The 23,431-nt window shown below is 39.6% G+C and overlaps 1 protein-coding gene across 1 annotated transcript in view; it reads right to left on the bottom strand.

Moving 5' to 3' along the window:
- Positions 1-242: 242 nt before the first annotated feature.
- The window catches only part of SSPN (sarcospan), a 104,406-nt gene continuing 81,217 nt past the window's right edge, over positions 243-23,431 (bottom strand). The window contains exon 3 of the mRNA XM_023644094.2: positions 243-2,380. Coding sequence (XP_023499862.1) covers positions 2,162-2,380 — 219 coding nt within the window. The 3' untranslated portion in view covers positions 243-2,161. The remainder of the gene's footprint in view (positions 2,381-23,431) is intronic.

The raw sequence follows: 23,431 nt of genomic DNA, 5'->3' as shown, positions 1-23,431 counted from the left end.
CAGGAAGAATTATGAATAAAAAAGGGACTCATAATCCTAAAACCCAGAGACTAAATACTGTCAACAATTTAGTGTATATCCTTCCAGCCATTTGTCTATATGTGTGGGAGTTTTAAATAAGTGGGATTATTCTAACGATGTTGTTTTATGATTTTTTCTTCTTACTATTCTATTGTGGACATTTTCCCAGGTCATTAGTTACTCTGCTATGGCGATCTTTTTGAATGACCAGTATTCAAACATATAGATGTACCATATTTTAATAATGCTTTACATTTTAACGTTTAGATAATTTCCAGTTTTGCATGAGAGATAACACTGTGATGAACATCATTGAAGATAAATATTTGTGAGCATCTTTGATTATTTTCTAAGAATAAATTTACTTAAGGGAAATCATACAATCAAAAGGTTTGGGGCTAGCCCAGTGGCATAGTGGTTAAATTTGTGTGCTCTGCTTTGGCGGCCTAGGGATCACAGGTTGGGATCCTGGGTGTGGACCTATATGCCACTCATCAAGCCATGCTGAGGTGGCGTCCCACATACAAAATAGGGGACGATTGGCATGGATGTTAGCTCAGGGGCAATCTTCCTCAAGCAGAAAAAAAAAAAAAAGAGGATGATTGGCAGCAGATGTTAGCTCAGGGCCAATCTTCCTCACAAAAATGTATGAACATTTTTAAGGCTTCAAAAAGTTTTTGCCAATTTGTACTCTTATTCACAGAGCATGAAAAGGTCCCTTTATCAGAGGTGGTTTTCAGATGAGGCTATTCTGGGAGTCCTTCTTAGGGTTCACTCACCCCTGATAGAGCCAACTTGAGCCCCCAGAAGCTGCCCCAGGGCAGCTGTGTGCAGAAGGTTGTTTCTGTGCCTCAGGGCCTTCCGGCCGCATTTACTCATCTCTACAGCTGGGCCAGCTGAAGCATGTGGAGGTCAGGTGATGTGCGTGGGGTCATGCAGCCAGCGGTGACTCAGCCAAAACTGCTGCAGCTCCTGAACCTTGCTCAGATCACAAGGCTGAGAGCATTCACTTCCCTGAGGCCCATTATTCCCAAATAATTAAAAGAGGCCACTTGCACTTGAGTTGGTGGATATTAAGTTTTGGAATGACTGGTTAAACCCCATGACTTTGCTAATTGGTGACACTAAATGCCATAACATCTTGCCTTCTTTTTCCTATTTGGAACCAATCAGAGAATGATTTGTAGATTTTCTCTTCACAACAATTTGCAATGAAACTGTGTGATGGGTGTATTCAGGTGTCTATCTGAGACTCTCAAACTCAGAGACATAACTGCTGAACCAGATCAAAACAAAAATTCTGATTCATTATGACTCATAAGTAAAACCCAAGCTGCCTGGCAAGGCACTAGAACACCTTCACCAACATAAAAAAATACCCTGGTGACCGATTAGCCCTAAGATGAAGGCCTGTTGTCTAGTTCATACATTATTCAATAAACCAAATTAAATTCCAGTGACCCATAGTCAGCCAACTTAATAAGGCTGAGTTTCCGCAGGTGACTGGACCAGTATGGGAGATGATTGCAGCTGGTCCACAATGGGTCCACACTTCTAGTGGTTTACTGTCCCTGGATTACTCCCTGGAATGGTGCCTGTGAATTCAGGGTCCTGCATGGATATTGTACTTTGTTCTGATACTTAGCCATAGATAGTGGGAGTTGAAGCCCAGATTCCCCCTTAGGTGCCAGTACCACTTGCAGAGGAGTAAAAGAAAGTGGAACAGCATCAATCCATCCCCACAGCAAGAAGATGACTCCTGACTCTTCTCTTATGAGGGTAGATCAGTTACATCCTCTGCATTCATAGAGGAGCCTAATATATAAAAATGAAATGAACTAAACACACTCAAGAGACATACGCTGGAGCTTAACTGTTATTTATCTGCATATATAACAAACACACAACCTAGCCTATATAACCTATATAAATAACATAATACATAAAATTCCAAACTGAGATTGAGGGGTATGTATAGACTGGGGTCTAGGAACTCCTTTCAGTACCTTTTTGTATGAGGTTGAGTTTCAGGAAGGCTTTTGGTTACCTGAAGGATGACGATGGAATTTAACGAGGAGGCTCGGAGACAGAGAGCAAGCTGGGAGGAATGAGGACAGCAGGACGGCATGGAGTTTGGTTCCTATAAGAACCTTAAGAGTGCTTTTGAGCTCAGAGGAAAAGAGGGATTCCGGCCACTGCTACTGGGACCCAGCACTGCTCTGACGTTCTGGAGAGCTGCAGACGTAGGACCTTGGAGGTGCGCTCTTAGCACGGGCCCTGGCAACACTCGTGACAGGTCCTGCCAGCAGTGATAGGAGTGAGGCTCCTTCAAAGAGTGTTGAGAATAGAGGACACTGAGCTGGAAGAGAGGGAGCAAGAGAAAGAAAAGGGCAAAAAATTCACATGTGATTGTATCCAATAGACTGACTCAGGAGTTCCTGGGAGAGAACTTTAGCAACTCCCGGAAATACTTGGGTTGGGGAGACCTTTACAAGGACCTGGAGGGCAGGTGGGGCCAGAGTGGGAAACCTAGTTGTAAACGCCAAAGTACCCATCACACCAAAGTCCTCTATTTTATACACCAATCCTTTAATTCTTGGCATTTAGGTAGTTTCCAGTTTTTCGTTATTAAAAATAACACTGTGATGAACATCTTTGAACAAGATTTTTTGTTTGTTTGGTCAGTATTCTTAAAAATACTTTTATTGCAGGTGTTCTAAACACTTCACTACATGCATTACAGAATGGATATCACTTCCGTTTACCGAAATAACACTGATCTGAATGCAGCTTGCAAGCAGCATTCTTAGAACATCTTTACCACAACAAACATAAATATTTTTAATAGATTTTATTCATTAGAGCAGTTTTAGATTCACAGCAAAATTAAAAGGAGGTACAGAGAGTTCCCATACCCTGCCTGTTGCCACACATGTGTAACCTCCCCTACTAGCAACATCCCCTAGCAGAGTGGTACATTTGTTACAGTGAATGAACATCCAATGACACACCTTTATTGCCCAGAGTCCATAGTTTACCTTTGGGTTCACTCCTGGTGCTGTGTACTCTATGGGTTGGACAAATTTTTTTTTAAAAGATTTTATTCTTCCTTTTTCTCCCCAAAGCCCCCCAGTACATAGTTGCAGATTTTTAGTTGTGGGTCCTTCTAGTTGTGGCATGTGGGATGCTGCCTCAGCATGGCTTGATGAGTGATGCCATGTCTGTGCCCAGGATCCGAACTTGGTGAAACCCTGGGCCACTGAAGTGGAGCACGCAAACTTAACTACTTGGCCACGGGGCCAGCCCCTGGTTGGACAAATTTTTAGTGACATGTATCCACTATTATAGTAACATACAGAGTAGTTTACCCTAAAAAACCTCTGTGCTCTGCCTATTTATCCCCTATCTTTCCTTATCCCTGGCAACCACTAATCTTTTTCCTATCTGCATAATTTGGCCTGTAGTATTCAGGTTTCTTCAGCAAAACAGAACCAATAGGATAGATATAGATAGAAAATTTATTATGAAGAATTGGATCACGTGATTGTGGAGGCTGAGAAGTCCCACAATCTGCCATTAGCAAGCTGGAGACCCAGGAAATTTGATGGTGTGATTCAGTCTGAGTCTGAAGGACTGAGAACCCGAGGGACTGATGGTGTATATCACAGTCCATGGGCCGGAGAAGATGAGATGAGCTCTCCCAGCTCAACAGGCAGAAGCAAAAAGGGGTAAATTCCTTCTCCCACCTTTTGTTCTACTCAGGCTCTCTACAGGTTGGATGATGCCCACTCACCCACAGCGGGGAGGGCCGTCTACTTTACTGAGTTCACCCATTCAATTGTTAATCTCATGCAGAAGCTCCCTCACAGACATTCCCAGAAATAATATTTAATCCCACACCCTGTGGCCAGTCAAGTTGACACATAAAATTAACCGTTACATGCCTTTTCCAAAATGTCATATACTTGGAATCGTACAGTATACAGCCTTTCAGATGGGTTTCCTTCACTTAGTAGTATGCATTTAAGTTTCTATCATGTGTTTTCATGGCTAGACACCCTATTTCTTTTTAGCGCTGAATAATATTCTATTGCCTGGATGTACCACAGTTTATCTATTCACCTACTAAAGGACATGTTGGTTGCTTGCAAGTTGGGCAATTGAGAATAAAGCTGCTATAAACATCTGTGTGCAGGTTTTTGTGTGTACATTAGTTTTCGTAAATACCAAGAAGCACAACTGCTGGATCATATGGTAAGAATATGTTTAGTTTTATAAGAAACAGCCAACTGTCTTCCAAAGAAGCTGTACCATTTGGCAGTCCCACCAGTGATGAATGTTGCTCCACATCCTTGCCAACATTTGATGTTGTCAGTGTTTGGGATTTTGGCCAGTCTAATAGATGTGCAGTAATATCTCATTTTTTTAATTTGCAATTCCCCAATGACATTTGATGTAGAGCATATTTTCATATGCTTACTTGCCATCTGTATATCTTCTTTGATGAGGTGTCTTTTAAAGTCTTTGGCTCATTTTTAAATCAAGTTGGTTTTTTTTTTATTGTAGAGTTTTGAGAGTTCTTCATATACTTTAGATAACAGTCCTTTATCTAATATGTCTTTTGCAAATATTTTCCTCCCAGTCTGTGGCTTATCTTTTCATACTCTTGACAGTGTTCTTAGCAGAGAAGAAATTTTTAATTTTAATGAAGTCTACTTTATCAATTCTTTCTTTCCTGGGTTTGCCTTTGGTGTTGTATCTGAGAAGTCATTGCCAAACCCAAGGTCAATCTAGTTTTTCTCCTATGTTATCATCTGGGAATTTTATAGTTTTGTGTTTTACATTTAGGTCTGCAATCCATTTTGAGTTAATTTTTGTGAAGGGTCTAAGGACTATGTCTAGCTTCATTTTTCTGCATGCGGATGCCCTCTTATTCCAGCACCATTTGAAAAGACTATCTTTCCTCCATTGTATTGCCTTTGCTCCTTTGTCAAAGATTGACTGACTATTTATGTGTGTCTATTTCCACACTCTTCATTCTGTTCCATTGATCCATTTGTCTGTTCTTTCACCAATACCACACTGTCTTGATTGCTGTAGTTTTGTAGTAAATCTTGAAATGGGATAGTGTCAGTCTTCAAACTTTGTTCTTCTTTAATATTATGTTGGCTATCCTGGGTCTTTTGCCTCTCCATATAAACTTTACAATCAGTTTGTCAATATCTACAAGATAACTTGCTGAGATTTTGATTGGGATTGCATTGAATTTATAGATGAAATTGGGATGAACCAACATTTTGACAATATTAAGTCTTCCTATCCAAGAAAATGACATATCTCTCCATTTATTTAGTTCTTCTTTGGTATCTTTCATCAGAGTTTTGAAGTTTTCCTCATATAGACCTGATACATATTTTGTTAGATTTGTATGTAAGTATTTCATTTTTCGGGGTGCTAATACAAATGGTATAGTAATTTTAATTTCAAATTCCATGTGTTCATTGGATATCAGCTAGTATATAGGAAAGCAATTGACTTTTGTATGTTAACCTTGTATCCTGAAACCTTGTTCTAATTGTTTATTAATTTCAATAATTTTTTTGTTGATTCTTTTGAATTTTCTATATAATAATTATGTCATCTGTAAACAAAGAGAGTTTTATTTCTTCTTTCTCAACTTGTATACTTTTCATTTCCTTTTCTTCTCTTATTGCATTAGCTAGGACTTCCAGTACAATGTTGAAAAGGAGTGAGAGGAGACACCCTTGCCTTGTCCCTGATCTTAAGGGGAAAGCTTTGAGTTTCTTATCATAAGTACCATGTTAGCTGTAGGTTTTTTGTAGACATTCTTTGTCAAGTTGAGGAAGTTCCCACTATTCTTTGTTTACTGGGAGTTTTTTTCCTGAACAGGTGTTGGATTTTGTCAAATGCTTTTTCTGTGTCTATTGATATGATCATGTGACTTTTCTTTTTTAGCTTGCTGATGTGGTAGATTATATTAATTCATTTTCAGACATTGAACCAGCCTTGTATACCTGGGATAAATCCTACTTGGTTGTGGTGTATAATTCTTTTTATGCATTGTTGGATTCAACTTGCTAATATTTGTTGAGGATTTTTCCATCTGTGTTTATGAGAGATATTGATCTGTAGTTTTCTTTTCTTGTAATGTCTTTGTCTGGTTTTGGTTATTAGGGCAATGCTGGCTTCATGGAATGAATTAGGAAGTAGTACCTTTGCTTCTATCTCCTGAAAGAGATAGTAGAGAATTGGTATAATTTCTTCCTTAAATTTTTGGTAGAATTTACCAGTGAACCATCTGGGTCTGGTACTTTCTATTTTGGAAGGTTATTAATTATTGATTCAGTTTCTTTAATAGATATAAGCCTATTCAGATTGTCTACTTCTGCTTGTGTGGGTTTTGGCAGATTGTGCCTTTTTAGGAATTGGTCCATTTCATCTAGGTTATCAAATTTGAGGCCATACAGTTGTTCATAGTATTCCTTGATTATTCTTTTAATGTCTGTGTGATCTGTGGTGATGTCCCCTTTTTCACTTCTGATATTAATACTTTGTGTCCTCTCTCTTCTTTTCTTAGTTAGCCTGGCTAGAGGGTTATTGATTTTACTGATCTTGTCAAAGAACCAGTCTTTGGTTTTATGGGTTTTCTCTGTTGATTTCCTCTTTTCAATTTCATTGATTTCTACTCTAATTCTTATTTTTTCTTTTTTTCTGCTTCCTTTGGATTTAATTTTCTCTTTTTTTTTCTAGTTTGCTAAGGTAGAATCTTAGATGGTTGATTTTGGATCTTTCTTCTTTTCTAGTATCTACATTCAATACTATAACTTTCCCTCTAAACACTGCTTTCTCTGCTTCCTAAAATTTTGATAAATTGTGGTTTAATTTTCATTTAGTTAAAATATTTTTAAATTTCTCTTGAAATTTCTTCTTTGACCCATGTGTTATTCAGAAGTGTGTTTTCTTTTGTTTTTTGTTTTTTTTGAGGAAGGTTAGCCCTCAGCTAACATCTGTCACCAATCCTCCTCTTTTTTTGCTGAGAAAGATTGGCCCTGAGCTAACATCCATGCCCATCTTCCTCTATTTAATATGTGGGATTCCTGCCACAGCATGGCTTCATAAGCGGTGCACAGGTCCACATCTGGGATCCAAACCAGCAAACCCCAGGCCGCCAAAGTAGAACAGCGAACTTAACCACTGCGCCATCAGGCTGGCCCCTAGAAGTGTTTTTTTTTTTTATCTTCAAGTATTTTCAGAGTTTCCAACTATCTTTCTGTCATTGATTTCTAGTTTAATTCCATTGTGATCTGAGAGCAGATATCGTATGATTTCTATTCTTTTAAATTTGTTAATGTGTGGTTTATGGCCCAGCATGATGTCTATCTTGGTGAATGTTTTATGTGAGCTTGAGAAGAATGTGTATTCTGCTGTTGTTGGGTGAAGTAGTCTATAGAAGTCTGTTATATACAGTTGATTGATGATGTAGTTGAGTTCAACTATATCCTTACTGATTTACTGCCTACTGGATCTGTCCATTTCTAATAGAGGGTTGTTGAGGTCTCCAGCTATAGTAGTGGGTTCATATATTTCTCCTTGCATTTCTATCAGTTTGCCTCGTGTGTTTTGACAGTCTGTTGTTATGCACATACACGTTAAGAATTGTTATGTCTTCTTACAGAATTGACACCTTTATCATTATGTAATGCTCCTCTTTTTCCCTGATCATTTTCCTAGCTCTAAAGTCTGCCTTGACTGAAATACAGCTATTTCTTCTTTCTTTCTTTTTTTTTTTTTTTGAGGAAGATTAGCTCTGCGCTAACTACTACCAGTGCTCTTTTTGCTGAGGAAGCCTGGCCCTGAGCTAACATCGTGCCCATCTTCCTCTACTTTATATGTGGGACACCTACCACAGCATGGTGTGCCAAGCAGTGCCATGTCCGCACCTGGGATCTGAACTGGCGGAACGTGTGAACTTAACCACTGTGCCACCGGGCCGGCCCCCTCTTCTTTCTTTTGATTAGTGTTGGCATGGTATATCTTTCCCTAACTATTTACTTTTAATCTGTGTCTTTATATAAACATTAAGTGGGTTTCTTTTAGGCAACATATAGTTGGGTCTTATGTTTTGATCCACTCTGACAATCTCTGTCTTTGAACATACATTTTTATGTATATTTCTGATAAAATGCATATACAGATACCAATATATTTAATATTGTGTCTATCCACTTAAAATCAAATTTATTGAGTTACAAGCTGTATATTAGTGTTCACATATGTTAAGTATACAATTTTATGGCTTTTTACAAAATATACATCATGTAACAACCTCACCAATCAATATGTAGAAGATTTCCATTTCCCCAGAAAATTCCCTCATGCCCTTTTATAATCGCCTGTCCCCTCTCACAACTACGTGGCAATCACTGATCTGATTTCTATCACCATAGATTAATTGTGCCAATTCTAGAACCTCATAGAAATGAAATCATACTTTATATAATATTTTCTATCTGAATGATTTTGCTTAGGATAATGTGTGTGAGATTTGTCCTCCATCTTGTTGTATGTGTCAGTAGTTTGTTCCTTTCTAATGCTAAGAATTTCATTTTATGGGTAGATCCTAATATGTTTATTTATTTATCTGTAGGTGGTAATTTGGGTTGTTTTGAAAGCTTTTACAAATAAAGCTGTATGAATATTTCTCTATAAGTCTTTTTGTGAACTCGTGTTTTTCTCTTGAGTAGATACCTAGGAGTGGAATTTCTGGGTGGTTTGATAAGTTTATGCCTAACATTTAAGAATCTGCCAAACTGTTTTCCAAAGTTACTATAGCATTTTGCACTCCCACCAACAAGAGATCCGTTTGTTCTACCTTCTCACAAACACTTGGAATTTTTAGTCCTTTTAGTCTTAGTATTCTCATGGGTATGAGATATCATTGTGGTATTAATTTTCATTCCCCTGATCGCTAATGATATTAAGTATGTTTTCATGTGCTTGCTGGCCATTTATAGATCTTCTTTTGGGAACCTCCTGTTCACATTTAACCCATATTTACTTGTGTTGTTTATCTTCTTACTATTGAGTTGCAAGAGTTTTTAAAAAATATCCTAGATTCAAGTTCTTTCTCAGAAATGTGTATTGAAAATATTTTCTCCCAATGTGTGGCTTGCCTTTTATTTCCTTTCTTGAAGAGCAGAAGTTTTTAATTTTATGAAGTCCAATTTATCAATTTTTTCTTTTACGGCTAATAAAATTAATTTTTGTGTATGGTGTTAGGAAGAAGTATCCACTTGTTTTTAAGACTCTAAATAGTCTAAGGTTTACAATTGACCATGTTATAGACAATAATGAGCAAAGGACAAAACCAAGCAAACAAGCTTTTCTTTCAAAAGCTTAACTACAAGGCAACTTATCTTAAACCAAGAAGTCTGAGATTTAGTAAGAGGATCAGAGGTACTAAGTAAGCGTTTTCCAAAGCAGAAGATGGACGATAATGTCCATGTGCTGTATATATGTTGCCTTGCATTTTCAGTCTTGAAAAGGACTCTCTGGAAGGTTTGTTTAGTTTTTTGGGAGGGCTTTGAAACCCATGCTGCTCCAGGAGTCTGTTGCCACATAACCGAGGCTAGAGAACAACAAAGTAACTACAGATAAATAAAAGAATTTTGTTGATATTCATTTTAAAATACAATTGAATGGCTGTTTTGAAAATAATGTAGAACATATAGAAAAGTGGTATTCTACCTTTTTTATGTTGGATAAAAGGATGGTGCTCATCTAGGCCTTGCTAATGAGTAGCCAGATTAAGGACAGACACTGTAAGGGATACAACATGTTCCACGGGTCAAAAGCATCATCAATTTGCTGCAGAAGCTGGAAGCTCTCCATTAGCAAGTGGACAGGACACTGCCCCTGGGTTTGAATTCAGCTTTTTTTAACTTTCAGCAAATAAGTTACCCTTTCTGAAGCTCTGTTTTTTCCTTTATAATGTAAGGATGCCACCTTTCATGGTGTTCTAATCAACAAATGATATAACACGTGGAAACACCCAACACAGGGCCCTGTATTATCTAAACAGGGAAGATACTCAATATAAGTATGTTTAATCTGAATGAGTTGCATGGTCAAGGTTGCTATTTAAACCAAAGCTTTCTATTCAACTACCGCAGGCCATCAGCATCTTATCTCAAGGTAGCTTTTCAGACTTGCCTGTGACCTAGCAAGGACCCTATGGGAACACACCATGAGATGGTCACTTTTGAGCAGGGAAAAACTCATATCCAAGAATGAAGAAGAAAATACCAAAGACATAAGGTATTTCCCAAATTGGTTTTCATCTCTCAGGCAGGGTTTCACCTCTTGACTGAGGTTTCACACTAGAGCAGCCAGAGTGAATTATGTTGGCTGGGTGCCCTGGGAGAGGGAGAAGAAAGCCATAAGGAGCATAGTGAAGAGTAAGAAGCCGAATGCAAGGTCACTAAGTCAATGTTTTCTTATTTCACATTTAGCCCTTATCTTAAATCGTTTATTGTTACAACAGATTTGTCTAAATCACAACGGGCCTAGCATTCTGCTGGATACTACAGATAATTCAAACACCAGGGTCCACATCCCCCAATAAGTAAGCCATCCGGATATACATAGTAATTCAAGGCCAAATTGTTAGAACACACTATGATGGTTAATTTTATGTGTCAACTTGACTGGTCCATAGGTTGCCCAGATAGTAGTCAAGCACTAATCTGATTGTTTCTATGAAGGTGTTTTGGATGAGATTAACATTTAAATGGTTATCCTGAGTAAATCTGATTGCCCTCCCTGATGTGAATGGACCTTGGCCAATCAGTTGCAGTTTGAAGGCCTGAATAGAACAAAAAGACTGACCCTCCCCTGAGTAAGAAAGAATTCTTCCTGCTTAATGGCCTTCATACTGGGACATTGTCCTGCCTTCTGACTTGAATTGAAACATCGACCCTTCCTGGTTCTGGAATCTGCTGACTTTCAGACTAGAGCAACACCATGGGCTATCCTGGTTCTCAGGCCTTGAAACTCAGACTGGAACTAAACCAATGACTCTCCTGGATCTCCAGCTTGCTAAGTCACCTTGCAGACCTTGGGACTTGCCAGCCTCCATAATCTCATGAGCCAACTCCTTATAATATATATATATGTATACACATCCTATTGGTTCTGTTTCTCTGGAGAACTCTGACTAAACACAGACCATAAGCATTTTAGACATTCTAAAAGAGCAGATATCATAGAGAGTGGAGGTGCCAAGGAAGGTCTTTGAAACAGGTGTTGGGAATGTAATAGTGAGACAGGTCAGCCCACATAGAGCCCCTCTCAGGGCTCAACAGTATGGGCTGGTGAGGGAGAAGGAGTTATATCTGAAGAACACAAAGGACACAGGGTTTCCTTGGGTCTTCAGGCCTTCAATAAGTCTCGGTTCTAGTGTTACCCCCTTGGCTGTTACCCCTTCACAGACAAAAAGGCCCGCTTTGCTCTAATGAGTTAATTTCTCCAAAAGGAAATGGGCAAACTTGGTATTTAATGTTATGCTCCACTCTGATATCTCCAGATATCACGTGGTTTCTTAGACTTAAAAATAATTAGTACAATATTATTCTGTTATAATATAAGTATCATATTATTTACTTATACCAGGGCCTTTCTCCATGGCCCCGGTATAAGTGAATGGACATGGGGGGACTGGAGGTAAGATAGAGGGGAGATAAATAGGTATGACATGATTTCAGCAGTAAAGATTTTGCTGCAGTCAAAATTGCCTCTTTCCTGTGACACTGACCCAGTGCTCATAGATGACATTTATGAGTTTGTCTTCCCCAAACTGATTTATTTTCCAAGAGGCTCTCCCATCTCTCAAACCAACTGACTTTTGATAGTTACTTGGCCATCAGACCCTTGAGCACATTGAAATTTTTAAGTTGAACATGGCTTAGACAAAGAGCCTGGAGCCCCTATCTTGCAGGGATGGCTAGCAAGTAGCAAGATCATCAGCTCCTTAAATAGCCAGCTAGTGGTGTCAAGGTGGGGGTTGTAGTGGAGTTATCATGAGGATCATAGTAGGAGCTGAGGATAAGAACATAGGCTTATATCATGGAAAATGATTAAGCCCCACAGAAGAAGGGAGAAAACAGGGTGAGAGTGAACGGGAGGAGAGGTTCGCTACAGATAAAGACCAAAAGAGTATTTCCCAGATATTGGGAGAATGAAATCTCCTTGTTGATAGTACCCATTCCTCACAGCCTGAATCTTCCAGTTGCCCACTTGCAAATGTCCACATTTGTTTGACTAGCCCCTGGCCTGTGAGATACTTTCTTGTTGCTAGTACAAATCCCTGCTCTGGACATATTGCCCTTTATTAGTGCCCACTCCTGCTTGTGGAACTTGGACAAGATCCTGTGGGATTAGAACAGATAGAGAACAGCAGTATGGGTATTGGTGTAGGTTGAGACTGATCATGGTTCTGGTTGAGGAACCAGCTTTATCAATGGGGAAGACTTATGGAGAGAAACAATGGAAGATTAATTTATTAACCAAATATTTGCTGAGCACCTGTTCAGTAGGTGCTAAGTACTATGTGGAAGGGCATTTAATAGAGAGGAAAAGACTGAAGACGCTGAAAAGGGAGGAGATCACAAGTCAAAAAGGATAAGCTATGTTTATCATAGCACTTCTCACAATAGCCAAGATATGGAAACAACCCAAATGCCCATCAGCTGATGAATGGATAAAAAAGATGTGGTAGGGGCCGGCCCTTTGGCCAAGTGGTTAAGTTCACGCACTCCGCTTCGGCGGCCCAGGGTTTTGCCAGTTCGGATCCTGGGCACGGACATGGCACTGCTCATTAGGCCACATGGAGGTGGCATCCCACATGTCACAACTAGAAGGACCCACAACTAAAATATACAATATGTACTTGGGGGATTTGGGGAAAAAAGCAGAAAAAAAACAAAGAAGATTGGCAACAGTTGTTAGCTCAGGTGCCAATCTTTAAAAAGAAAAAGATGTGGTACTTATACACAATGGAATATTATTCAGCCATGAGATAGGAAGATATCCTCCATTTTGTGACAACATGGATGGATCTTGAGCACATTATGCTAAATAAGATAAGTCAGATAGAAAAAGACAAGTACTGTATAATGTCACTTATATGTGGAATCTAAAAAAGTTAAACCTGTGAAAGACAGAGTAAAATGGTGGCTACCAGAAGATGAGCAGAGGGGATAAGATCGATGGTGTTTAAGGGTACAAACTTGTAATGAGTAGCAAATAACCCATAGAGATCTAGTGAACAATATAATGGATATAGACAATAATTAGCAATCATATTGCAATACATAAATGAATCAAAGTAACACATTGTCCACCTAAAACGTACACAATGTTACACATCAAATTTATTTAATAAAGAAAAATAGGAACTAAAATTTTTTAAAACAAGATAGGCTAGCCTTAAACAGGGAACCCATATCCCTCTGGAACTCAGTAGCAAAGATGAGAGAAGGGATGTTGAGGAATAAATAATCCCAAGTCAATACTGGAGAGTTATCCATGAAAACTTGCATTGAGCATTCACTACGTATCAGGCAGTTTACTATGAGTGGCGTGGGGGCTGTGGGATGAAGGAGAGAGAGACAACAATGAGTAAACCATGCTAACACTCAAGGAGTTCACAGTCTAATGGGAGGAACAGACAAATAAACAAGTAACAGAATTATAATCTTACAAATGCCATAAAAGAAATACAAATCCACCCAGATACATTGGGTCCCAAGTTTCTCCGAGCAGGGTCCTGACCTTGGCATAAGAGGCGAGGCCTGCCTTGCCCGGGAGTTTTACCATCTTTGAAGTTCAGTCACTCAGATTATCAAGTCCTGGGCTCTTTCTCTACTCACAGTCGCAGGAGATGAGGACTTCTGCATGCAAACAAAGAACCCTCTGGATTTCACACTCAGCTTTCAATTGACCATTTCTCAGCTGTTTGTTATATTTCTGCAGAGCAGAAATCTGCTGGATAGCTATTCAGCAGTGGCTACCCAATATCATCATCCTTATAGCGACTCTTTCCTCCATATGTCTCAAATGCCTGATACATCGCACCCTCTAGTGCATTCTCTTGCACCAGTACACCTTCCCAATTCACCCTGGTAAAAGTTTTAACCGTTGGATAAACACCTTGTACCAGGGGCTACCTGTGATTCACCTTCCACCAGCAACTGTCTCCTCACTGCCAGCTGGCGGTCAAAACCTAACTTACTGCCCATTTTCTGGGACCACTCCTAGGCTGGGTTCTCCAGAAAGAGATACTGAGATACTGAGAAGAGTTTGGGGTCAAGACATATATTAGGGATGAACACCTGTAAAGGAAGGATGAAGGAACAGGTTTAGGTAGAGAAACTTGAATGTGGCAGGAAGCCCAAGAGCTAGGATTGCTCATCAGTCATCCTGCAGTCGGCTGAAATTGATAGGACTTTTCTTTTTGCCTTCCTCAGTCATAGATGTGAGCCACTCCTATGAGGATGTGAGATCAGGTGAGGTGACTCTGCCTCTGAGACTGACACTAAAGACTGTCAGCTGATCACATTGCCCACACCTGGGCAGCAAGTCATCCCTTCAAGGGGGATCTGAACAGTGTATCTCCAGGTCTACCACGAGGCCTGAGCCAAGACAGATGTCGTAAGGAGGATAGATTAGATAGATAGATAGATAGATATAGAGAAGTATGTGCACACACACACATATGGACATGCACAGAGAAAGAGAAGAAGGAAGGAGGAATTATGGAAAGGAATTAATATTTTCTATAGATTAAGAAGGCTAACTTGCCTTGATCTTTGCAAATTAATTTATTTGCAAAAGTCAAGGATGATGTGGTTAGAGATTTGAAGAAGACGGAGCATTTGGAAATGCTGACTGGGAGGAATGGTTTAAGACTTCTGACAGAATTTAAGAATCACCCTGCTGTTGCAGATTAGTTGAAGTTTGTAGTGCAAATTTGCAGAAGACAAATCCCATAAGATTTTGAGTGTTTATCCCACAGTCTCAGATTGGCAAGGGCAGGTCCAGAGAACATACTGAGCGCAGACCAGGGTTTGGGGTTGGCATAATAGACACAGAAAAATGCCAAACAGATAGAGGAGTCCAGGACGATGGGGACAGTGTTATAAGAGCTGACCATGGAGCCCAAGCTGAATGAAACAACGAGAGGAGTTAGAAGGACACCCATGTGCTGGAGTGGTAGAAAGGAAGGGTGAGTGACTGAAGCTAGGTAAGGGTAGAGAGGACTTTTAGTTCTTATGAATGAATGGAAGAGAGACTAGATGAGAAGGTTGCAATAGAAAGATGAAAGGACCAATTTGAGATCTTGGTCGGGAGATCTCCTACAAAGAGACCCAGGATACAGCTATGCAGGTGGAAAGCTGGTACGGGCTAGAAATGAAGGCCAGTAAGGTCATATAAGGCAAGTGAATGTGAGGCCAACAAGTTGTCATCATGATTGTCATTAAGAAGCTTTTAGTAGAGGCTGGGACAATCAGATTTGAATTTAAGTGCTGCACAGAACAAGGTAATAGATGCCGTGTCTGTGCACTAGGAATTTATCATCTGAAACTCCTGGGAGGAGATGAACCAAATTTCCTCATTTTTGGATAAAAGACTTCCCTTGCTTTTTCCAAATTGAGAGGTACCAGGGAATGTCATGGTGACAAGCATTAGGTCTAAAACACTAAAATATGTTGAAATCTACTTTGGTGGCTTAAGGGTCAGAATACATTTTTTAAAAACAGACATGAAATGGCTTCTTCTTTCACTTTCTGCCACAGTGTCTGCTAGGCAAGGAAAATGACTCATTAATAAATTTAGAGCCAGAGGCCTGACTCATTCAGAAACCTCTTAACAACCACCTCACCCAATCTTACCATACTATGGTTAATGATATTCTCCAGCTTAGGCTGTCAGAATTATGCCTCACACATGGGTAATGGGTTTTATAGCTTGTGCTAGAAGTAGGCTAGTAGTATTAATTCCCATTTTACTGATGTAGAAGCTGTGTTAAGTGAGTCACCTTAGGCTAGACATTGATTAGAGGGTGAAACTGTGCTTTTTCTTCTTACCACCCAAATCAGCAAAAATGTCCACAGCAAAATACTTAGTTCTAGAGCAGACACCCAGGTGATGGTTTGAGGTCTGAACCCAGTGACTGTACAGAAATAACTGCTACCAAATTTGAAGAAGTCATAGTGTGTCTACTAATAAGCAACTTGAGGGCAGGAATAATTTCTTATCCAACTTTATATTTTCTGTGCCTAGTACAGAACTTGGTAATAAGTATTCAGAAAAGATGTTTGTTAAATGCATGCATGAATGAAATATGTCAAATGTCAATGTTTGTGATCACTGTCTTTCCTGAAAGGAATGTAATAAAAAGCGTGCTTTGTAGCTAACGCAAACTTTGTAGTGCTCAGCCATGAAGTGTACTCAAATGCAAGCGTCAAGGACAAGGAGATCTATTGCATTAGAGAATGTTCAGTCTTCTTGGCCTTACTCTTTTGATCCATGTAATTCCTGGGGAAGAGTGAGAGAAAGAATACAACATTGTTCCAAACAGACCTCCAGCTTTCTGGGTTTGGGGTCCCCAAAGCCTTATATTTTTATGTTTATCACATGAACTTTAGAAGCTTCAATCGTGGGGGCTGGTCCCGTGGCCCGTTAGTTAAGTTCACGTGCTCCACTTTGGCAGCCTGGGGTTCACTGGTTTGGATCCTGGGTGCTGACCTACACACTGCTCAATGGGCCATGCTGGGGCAGCGTCCCACAAAGAAGACCTAGAATGACCTACAACTAGGATATGCAGCTATGTACTGGGGCTTTGGGGAGAAAATAAAAAGAGGAAGATTGGCAACAGATGTTAGCTTAGGGCCAACCTTCCTTACTGAGAGAAAAAAAAGCTTCAATTGCTTCTTCTGTGGTGCTAGTAAGGTGGAGAATGTAGGTGAATCTCAGAGAAGTCACATTCAATCAATAAATATTTACTGACGCATCTACAAGAAAGTCATTTGGGGATTGCATACTGTAAGATATAGGCTTTTTCTCAAGGTGTTTGCAATCTACCTGGGGAGAAAAGATATAAAAATTGTGAAAAGGTGACAAGAAAAGGTATAAATAGCAATTCAAGATAATAAACACTTGTCATAGGGCAACTGATGACTACACAGCATTCTTTCCTCCCCTTCTTGATTCCTACCAGAAGCCCAACTTTATTCAAGTATCCACTCCTCCCAGGTGGGGAAGAGGACACTCTCCCCAGACCAAGTGTCAGTCCTAATTAGTAAAGACAATGAACACGCAACATTCCTACTGTTACTAGTACTGTTAGTGCTACTGTTATTGGTCCAGCAGTAGGCATGTGATCAATGCTGGCTCAAGCAGATTGAAGGAAACCGATAGCCATTGCTCAGGGAGAGGGTTCCCACTCTCTGCTGATGTTAAACAAAGAAGAGTGTGGCCCTACCTACTTTGGGCAGCCATCTTGTGACAATGAAGAAACCAGACATGGAAGGCAGAGTGGCGAAAACTTGGGTCCTTCAATGACGTATTTGAGTCCCTGAATCAACCTTGGAGCCTGTCCTAACTCAGGGCTTCCTGCTATATGAGATAATAAATTTCTTTATTGCTTAAGCTGGCTTGGTGGGGGATGTGTTTCCAAAAGGATCTCAAGGAGACGATGACCAGTTGCCAAATGCGTAGGCAGATAATAATTACTGTGAGAGTTCAGCATGTGGAGAGTTCACATCAGGCTAGAGTGGTCAGAACAGTATTCAGAGAAACAGGCTTTAAAAATGAATAGAGTTTGTACAGCAGGAGAGGTGGGAGAAAGGCATTCCTGGCGAAAGCCAGAAGATGAAAGGAATTTGAGGAGCAATAAAGGAATAGAGAGTGCAAAGTGAGGAAGGAAAGGTCAGATCAGATTTTAGAAGACCTTGAAGATCAAGTTAAATTACCTGGGACTCTGATATTTAGGCACTAAGGCTTCAATAAAGAGTTTTAAACAAGCAAATTATCTATCTCTGCCTGAGCATTTGAAGCCAGGTCCACCCAGCACATTATACTCCTGCTGGTCCATAAAAACAAGTTTCAAACATTAATGGGTATTTTAAGCAAATGGACCACACCACTGCCCGTTCACCCTGACCTGCCTACACTTTGGTCTCATCTCTCTGGCTCCACATTCATGGCTCTGAGATCCAGACTTTGATCCTGTGTCTTTGGCTTCTGCAGATTAATCTCTCATGCTGCTCGCCCTACCATTTGGTTCTTGTTTCTTTCTCTCATGAACTCTAGGGTAATGTCCTTCTCTGCACCTGAGCCCCATCCTGTTCTTGTGGGAGGCTTTACTTCCTCGCAGGCCAGTCTCCATCCCAGGAACTCAGGAGAGGAGAGGGGGAATGATTCAGATAGAAATGACAGTGCAGAAGGGAGCCAAACGTGCCTGTGCCCATGGTTGGAACCTAGGTTATTTTAAGGGAAGTCACAAAGCAGTTAATATTTATGGTACACAAAGAATTCTTAGAAGTTGACAAGAAAAATACGAACGACTCAATAGAAAAATGAGTAAATAGCTAACCAATATGACAGAGTGCTCAAATTTCTTAAAATTATGTGAATGTAAGTTAAAGAAACAATGAAATATCATTTTACTAATATCTATTACTCTGGTAAAAGTTAAAAAGAGCTCTACAACCTATTGTTGGTGGGAAAGTAGAGAAAAGCGTACTCCTATGTTACTGCAGGAAATATTTGGTGAGGGCAAAATGGCACCACCACTTAAAATTGAAAATACATATAACCTTCAATCCAGCAATCCACTCCTGTTTTAATCTCATAGAAATAAAAACAGCAATACAAAAGACATAAGTACACATATATATTGCAGTGCTATTTGTACGAGGGGAAAAAAGAGAATACCCATCAAAGGAAGAGGGACTGAGTAAATTACAGAATATCATGAAGCCATTACAGTCAATTAGTGCTCTGCCAGTTGACGTGGAAGGGTTAACATGGGGAATAATAATGGCTCAGGTTTATGTAGTGCTTATTAAATGCCAGGCACAGTCTAAGGGCTTCACATGTCTTAAGTCATTGATACTCACAATAACCCTATGAACCAGGTGTTATTATAGAGGAGTTATCTAAGGATGCACCGTTAGTAAGTGGCACAGCTAGGATTTGAACGCTGGGGGCTGTGGAACTGCTGAAATGAGTGGAGTGGGGAGAATAAAAGGAGAAATCCAATTTCAAAAAAGGAAAAGAAAGACATCGGACTTTACTTTAAAAAAAAATCAGGTATGACATAATAGCATTTCTGCATTATAAAACTATATAGTTGTATGTAAAAAGAAACTTGACTTTTTAAAGCGAGAAGTCATGGAATCATAGAATCTTAGGGTTGGAAGGGAATATAAGAATTATGTAACACAATCACCCATTTGAGGCTTGAAGTGCCTCCATAATATCTGTGCTCAGTAGTTGGCAAACATACCAGGATATATACCAAATATAATTTTCAGCTAGCTCCTATTTTATTTGGATTTCTCATTTTTATCGATTAGTCCTTGTTTTATCACTTGGTTGTCATACAGAATAAACCTATTCTCTCTTCCACAAGGAAGCCCAAGTATTTTAGGAAAGACATCATATTTCCTATAGGTATTCCCTTCTCCAATTGCCTAGTTGCTTCAATGAGACTTCAACGTGATTTTGAGCTTCCATTAAATCAGTCATTCCTTTACAAATATAATTTGGTTTGTCTATGTCTCTTTTCAAGCATGGTACTTACAATCAGAGACAATACTACAGATATGGCTGAGACTCATGGTGGCCTTTTCAGATTTTGACCCTATGTTGATGCAAACTAAGATCATGTTAGTTTTTGTGATGACCAAACCATGCTGTTGGTTCTTAATGACCTTACTGTCAACTAAAGCTACTGTCTTTATCACTGCAAATCTCTCACACCGAGTTGTTTTTCAGACACAAGTCACACCGTGGAATGACCTTTGGAGAGAGACTGACCTAGTTTGAATCTTGCCTCTATCATATCCTATAAGACTTCAGGAAAGTCCTTTATTTTATCTAACCTCAGTTTCCTCAACCATAAGGTAAGGATAAGAATTCCACTTACAGAGTTGCTTTAAGGATTAGAAAAAAAGGTGTAAAATGCTAATCCATATAAGTACACAATAAAAAAACAGGTGTTTTTTTTTTTTTAACCCATTTATTGCCATTGGTAGATTTAGCTCACTGTCCCAATATTTGGGAGCCATTTGGGATTGGGATTATAGCTTCTTTATGTTAACCCTTTACTCCTGCTTCCTGTTAACTCCCACCAGAGATATCTTCTGATTGACTAATCTTCATCCTTTGGGTAAGATCTGCAACTATTTATTTTTCCATCTGATTATCCTTTTCTCCAGTAGTCCTTTGGCTGTTTTGCAGAGAGAAAGATAGCTTCTTTCTTGAAGTCAGAACCTTTATCTATTGCCAATATTATTTTATTTTTCTTCATAATCCCACAAAAATCACCAAGAGTGGGTTCGGTGATCTCATGAACCAGGAGAGTTGGGCTCATTTAGAGCAGTTAAGGGAATCAGACCATTTTCTTTCTAAATTCCCATCAATTTCACTTTCCCCAAGACATTCTTCTTTGTTAAAGTAGAAGCTCTCCTGTTTCTCCCTCCACTTACTGATTGATGATTCTGTCAGCAGAGTAAGACAAAAATTTGTCAGATGCTCTACTTTTAGCCAAATGAGACTCCCTGCAGATGCCCTCCTGGTTGAAGTAAGCTTCTAAGCTGTGTTGAGATCTGGGTCAGGAAAGCGTTCTCTCTGCCAGCTGGCCCCAAGTGTGTTCTCCTTCTTAAAACCACCCATATGCCTCTCTGGTGTTCTCATCCTCAACTTTATACATTTCTACACGGGTGTACAGCTTCTCGACAAGCAGCTAAACTGCATCCCCTCCTATAGGGTTAGATCTTTTCTTTTTTTGCTGTCTTCCTTTGTGATTTGATGCCTTTTTGTGGTGGTATATTTTGATTCCCTTGTCATAATCTTTTGTGCATCTACTATGGGTTTTTCCTTTGTGGTTACTCTGAGGCTTACGTAAAATATCTTATAGTGCTAACATCCTAGTTTAAGCTGATAACTTAATTTTGGTAACACACAGAAACTCTGCACTTTTACTTCTCTCCCCACTCATACTTAGGGTTACTGATGTTACAGTTCACATTTTTTTAAATATTGTGTATCCACTATCAAATTATTGTAGTTATAGTTATTTTTAATATGTTTTTTAACTTTTAAACTAGAATTATAAGTGGCTTACACATCACCATTACAATACTAGAGAATCTGACTTTGTGTATTTACCTTTGTAAGTTTTACATAGTTGTGTGTTTTTACAACGTTAATTAGCATCCTTTCATTTGAGTTTGAAGAATGCCCTTTGGTATGTCTTGTAAGGCAGGTCTAGTGGTGATGAACTCCCTCAACATTTGTGAGTTTGGAAAAGTCTTTATTGTTCCTTTGTTTCTGAAGGACAGCTTTGCCAGGTATAGTATTCTTGATTGTCAGGATTTTTTCTTCCAATATTTTGAATATGTTGTCCCACCCACTTCTGGCCTGCAAAATGTCTGGCTGAGAAATCCACTGATAATCTTACAGGGGTACAGTGGCTTCCTATTGCATTTAGAAATAAATCCAAATTCCTCACCATTACTCTCAAATATTTACATAATCAGGCCTTATCTACCTCTCCATCCTTATTTTTCCCCATCTTCCTCTCACTTATCCTCCAGGTACTCTGGCTTATTTTCTGTTTCTATTAACTTCCCAGGTAGGGTCCTCCTGCAGGGCCATTAAGGATGTGGCTCCTTCTGCTCGCATCATTCTGTCCTTCACATTGTGGATCTATCTCATAATTCAGGACTTCATTCAAATGTTATACCCTTAGAGATGCTTACCTTGACCACCTACTCATCTAAGGTTGACTCCTCACCTCACTATATCTCCACTGTCAGTCTCTCAATCTTATCACTTTTTTTCATACTACAAATCACCATATGAAATATTCTTACTTATTGAAATGCTATCCTATTTATATTTTGTCTCTTCTCTTCCCATTTTTCAGTAAACTCCATCATGGAAAGGCTCTTGTCTCATTCAGAGCTCTATCCTCAGCACCCAAATACAGTAGGCACTCAATTCATATTTGTTGAATAAATAAATGAGTCAATAAGAAACTCACTTGATTTTTGAGTCCCATTCCACCCAATTTTATTGATATGTATGAAATCAAGTCCAGTGATGTGTTTATGGCCCAGCTACAGGCCTTATAACAAGCCACCTTTCACTCATTACCTCCCACACACATACAGTAGGCAGTCTCAGTAACCCTTGGAAACCTGGAGAAGATCATAGACTACTTCTTGAACTCAGTCACTACAGACTGCTCTGGGATCGAGTTCACAACCTATTCCTGCCTCTCCACCTCCTGGCCTCTTGCTTTATCCCCTACCTAAGTTGTACACTTGATTTGAAGTTTCCTCAGGTCCCAGTGGCAGAGGACCAGATACCTGCATCATCATGGTCAGCTCCCCCTGTGAATTCCCCATGCTCAATGCACTGATATTGAAGGCTACTCCCTATCACACCTGTGACTCACCATGCCCTTTCCCACTCTATTTCTTCTTTCCATGTTTCTACCTGCAATTCTCCATGGTAACTGTTTCCCCAGGTTTAGCTGACTGTTTTTCTCCCTCTCCCATTATACTGAGTTAAAAGCCTTCTCGTTCTGTCAGTCTAGCCTCTAGGCAGACACATTCTTTCTGAGCATGTGAAATGTGAACCACCCACGGCCAAGAACCCAGTATTCCAACATCTTAAGCCAATGGGCCCCAAATCCAAATCCATTTTATCAACACTATCTGGACAAGCAGTCATTGATCTCTTAGCTCTTTCTCTTTCATCTCAAATCCGTGTTCTCAGTAGAATTAGGTGATAAAAACAGCACCTGTGCCTCAAGTAATTTTTTGTTGTTGTTCAAGAGTTTCTATTCTCTGAAGACTCTTTCTGGAGAGCCTCTGATTTTCTCTGTTTTCAGACTCAAATGCTGCCTGTCTGTTTTTTCTTTGCAACAGCCAGGTTTCCTGTGGACAGGTCTGGGCTTTGAGTACTTCTTTCTAATCACTTCTGACTCAGGCCAATAATTTCTTTGTTTGCATACTTCCATATGCCTCAGAATCTTTCTATCAGATGTGTCAGAACTATTCATGACTTAAAATATAGCTCCTTATGGAGTGGG

The sequence above is a fragment of the Equus caballus genome, chromosome 6 (assembly GCF_041296265.1).
Source record: "Equus caballus isolate H_3958 breed thoroughbred chromosome 6, TB-T2T, whole genome shotgun sequence".
Lineage (NCBI taxonomy): Eukaryota > Metazoa > Chordata > Mammalia > Perissodactyla > Equidae > Equus > Equus caballus.
Note: the sequence above shows the minus strand (reverse complement) of the source record. Positions and strands in the feature narration are given on the sequence as shown.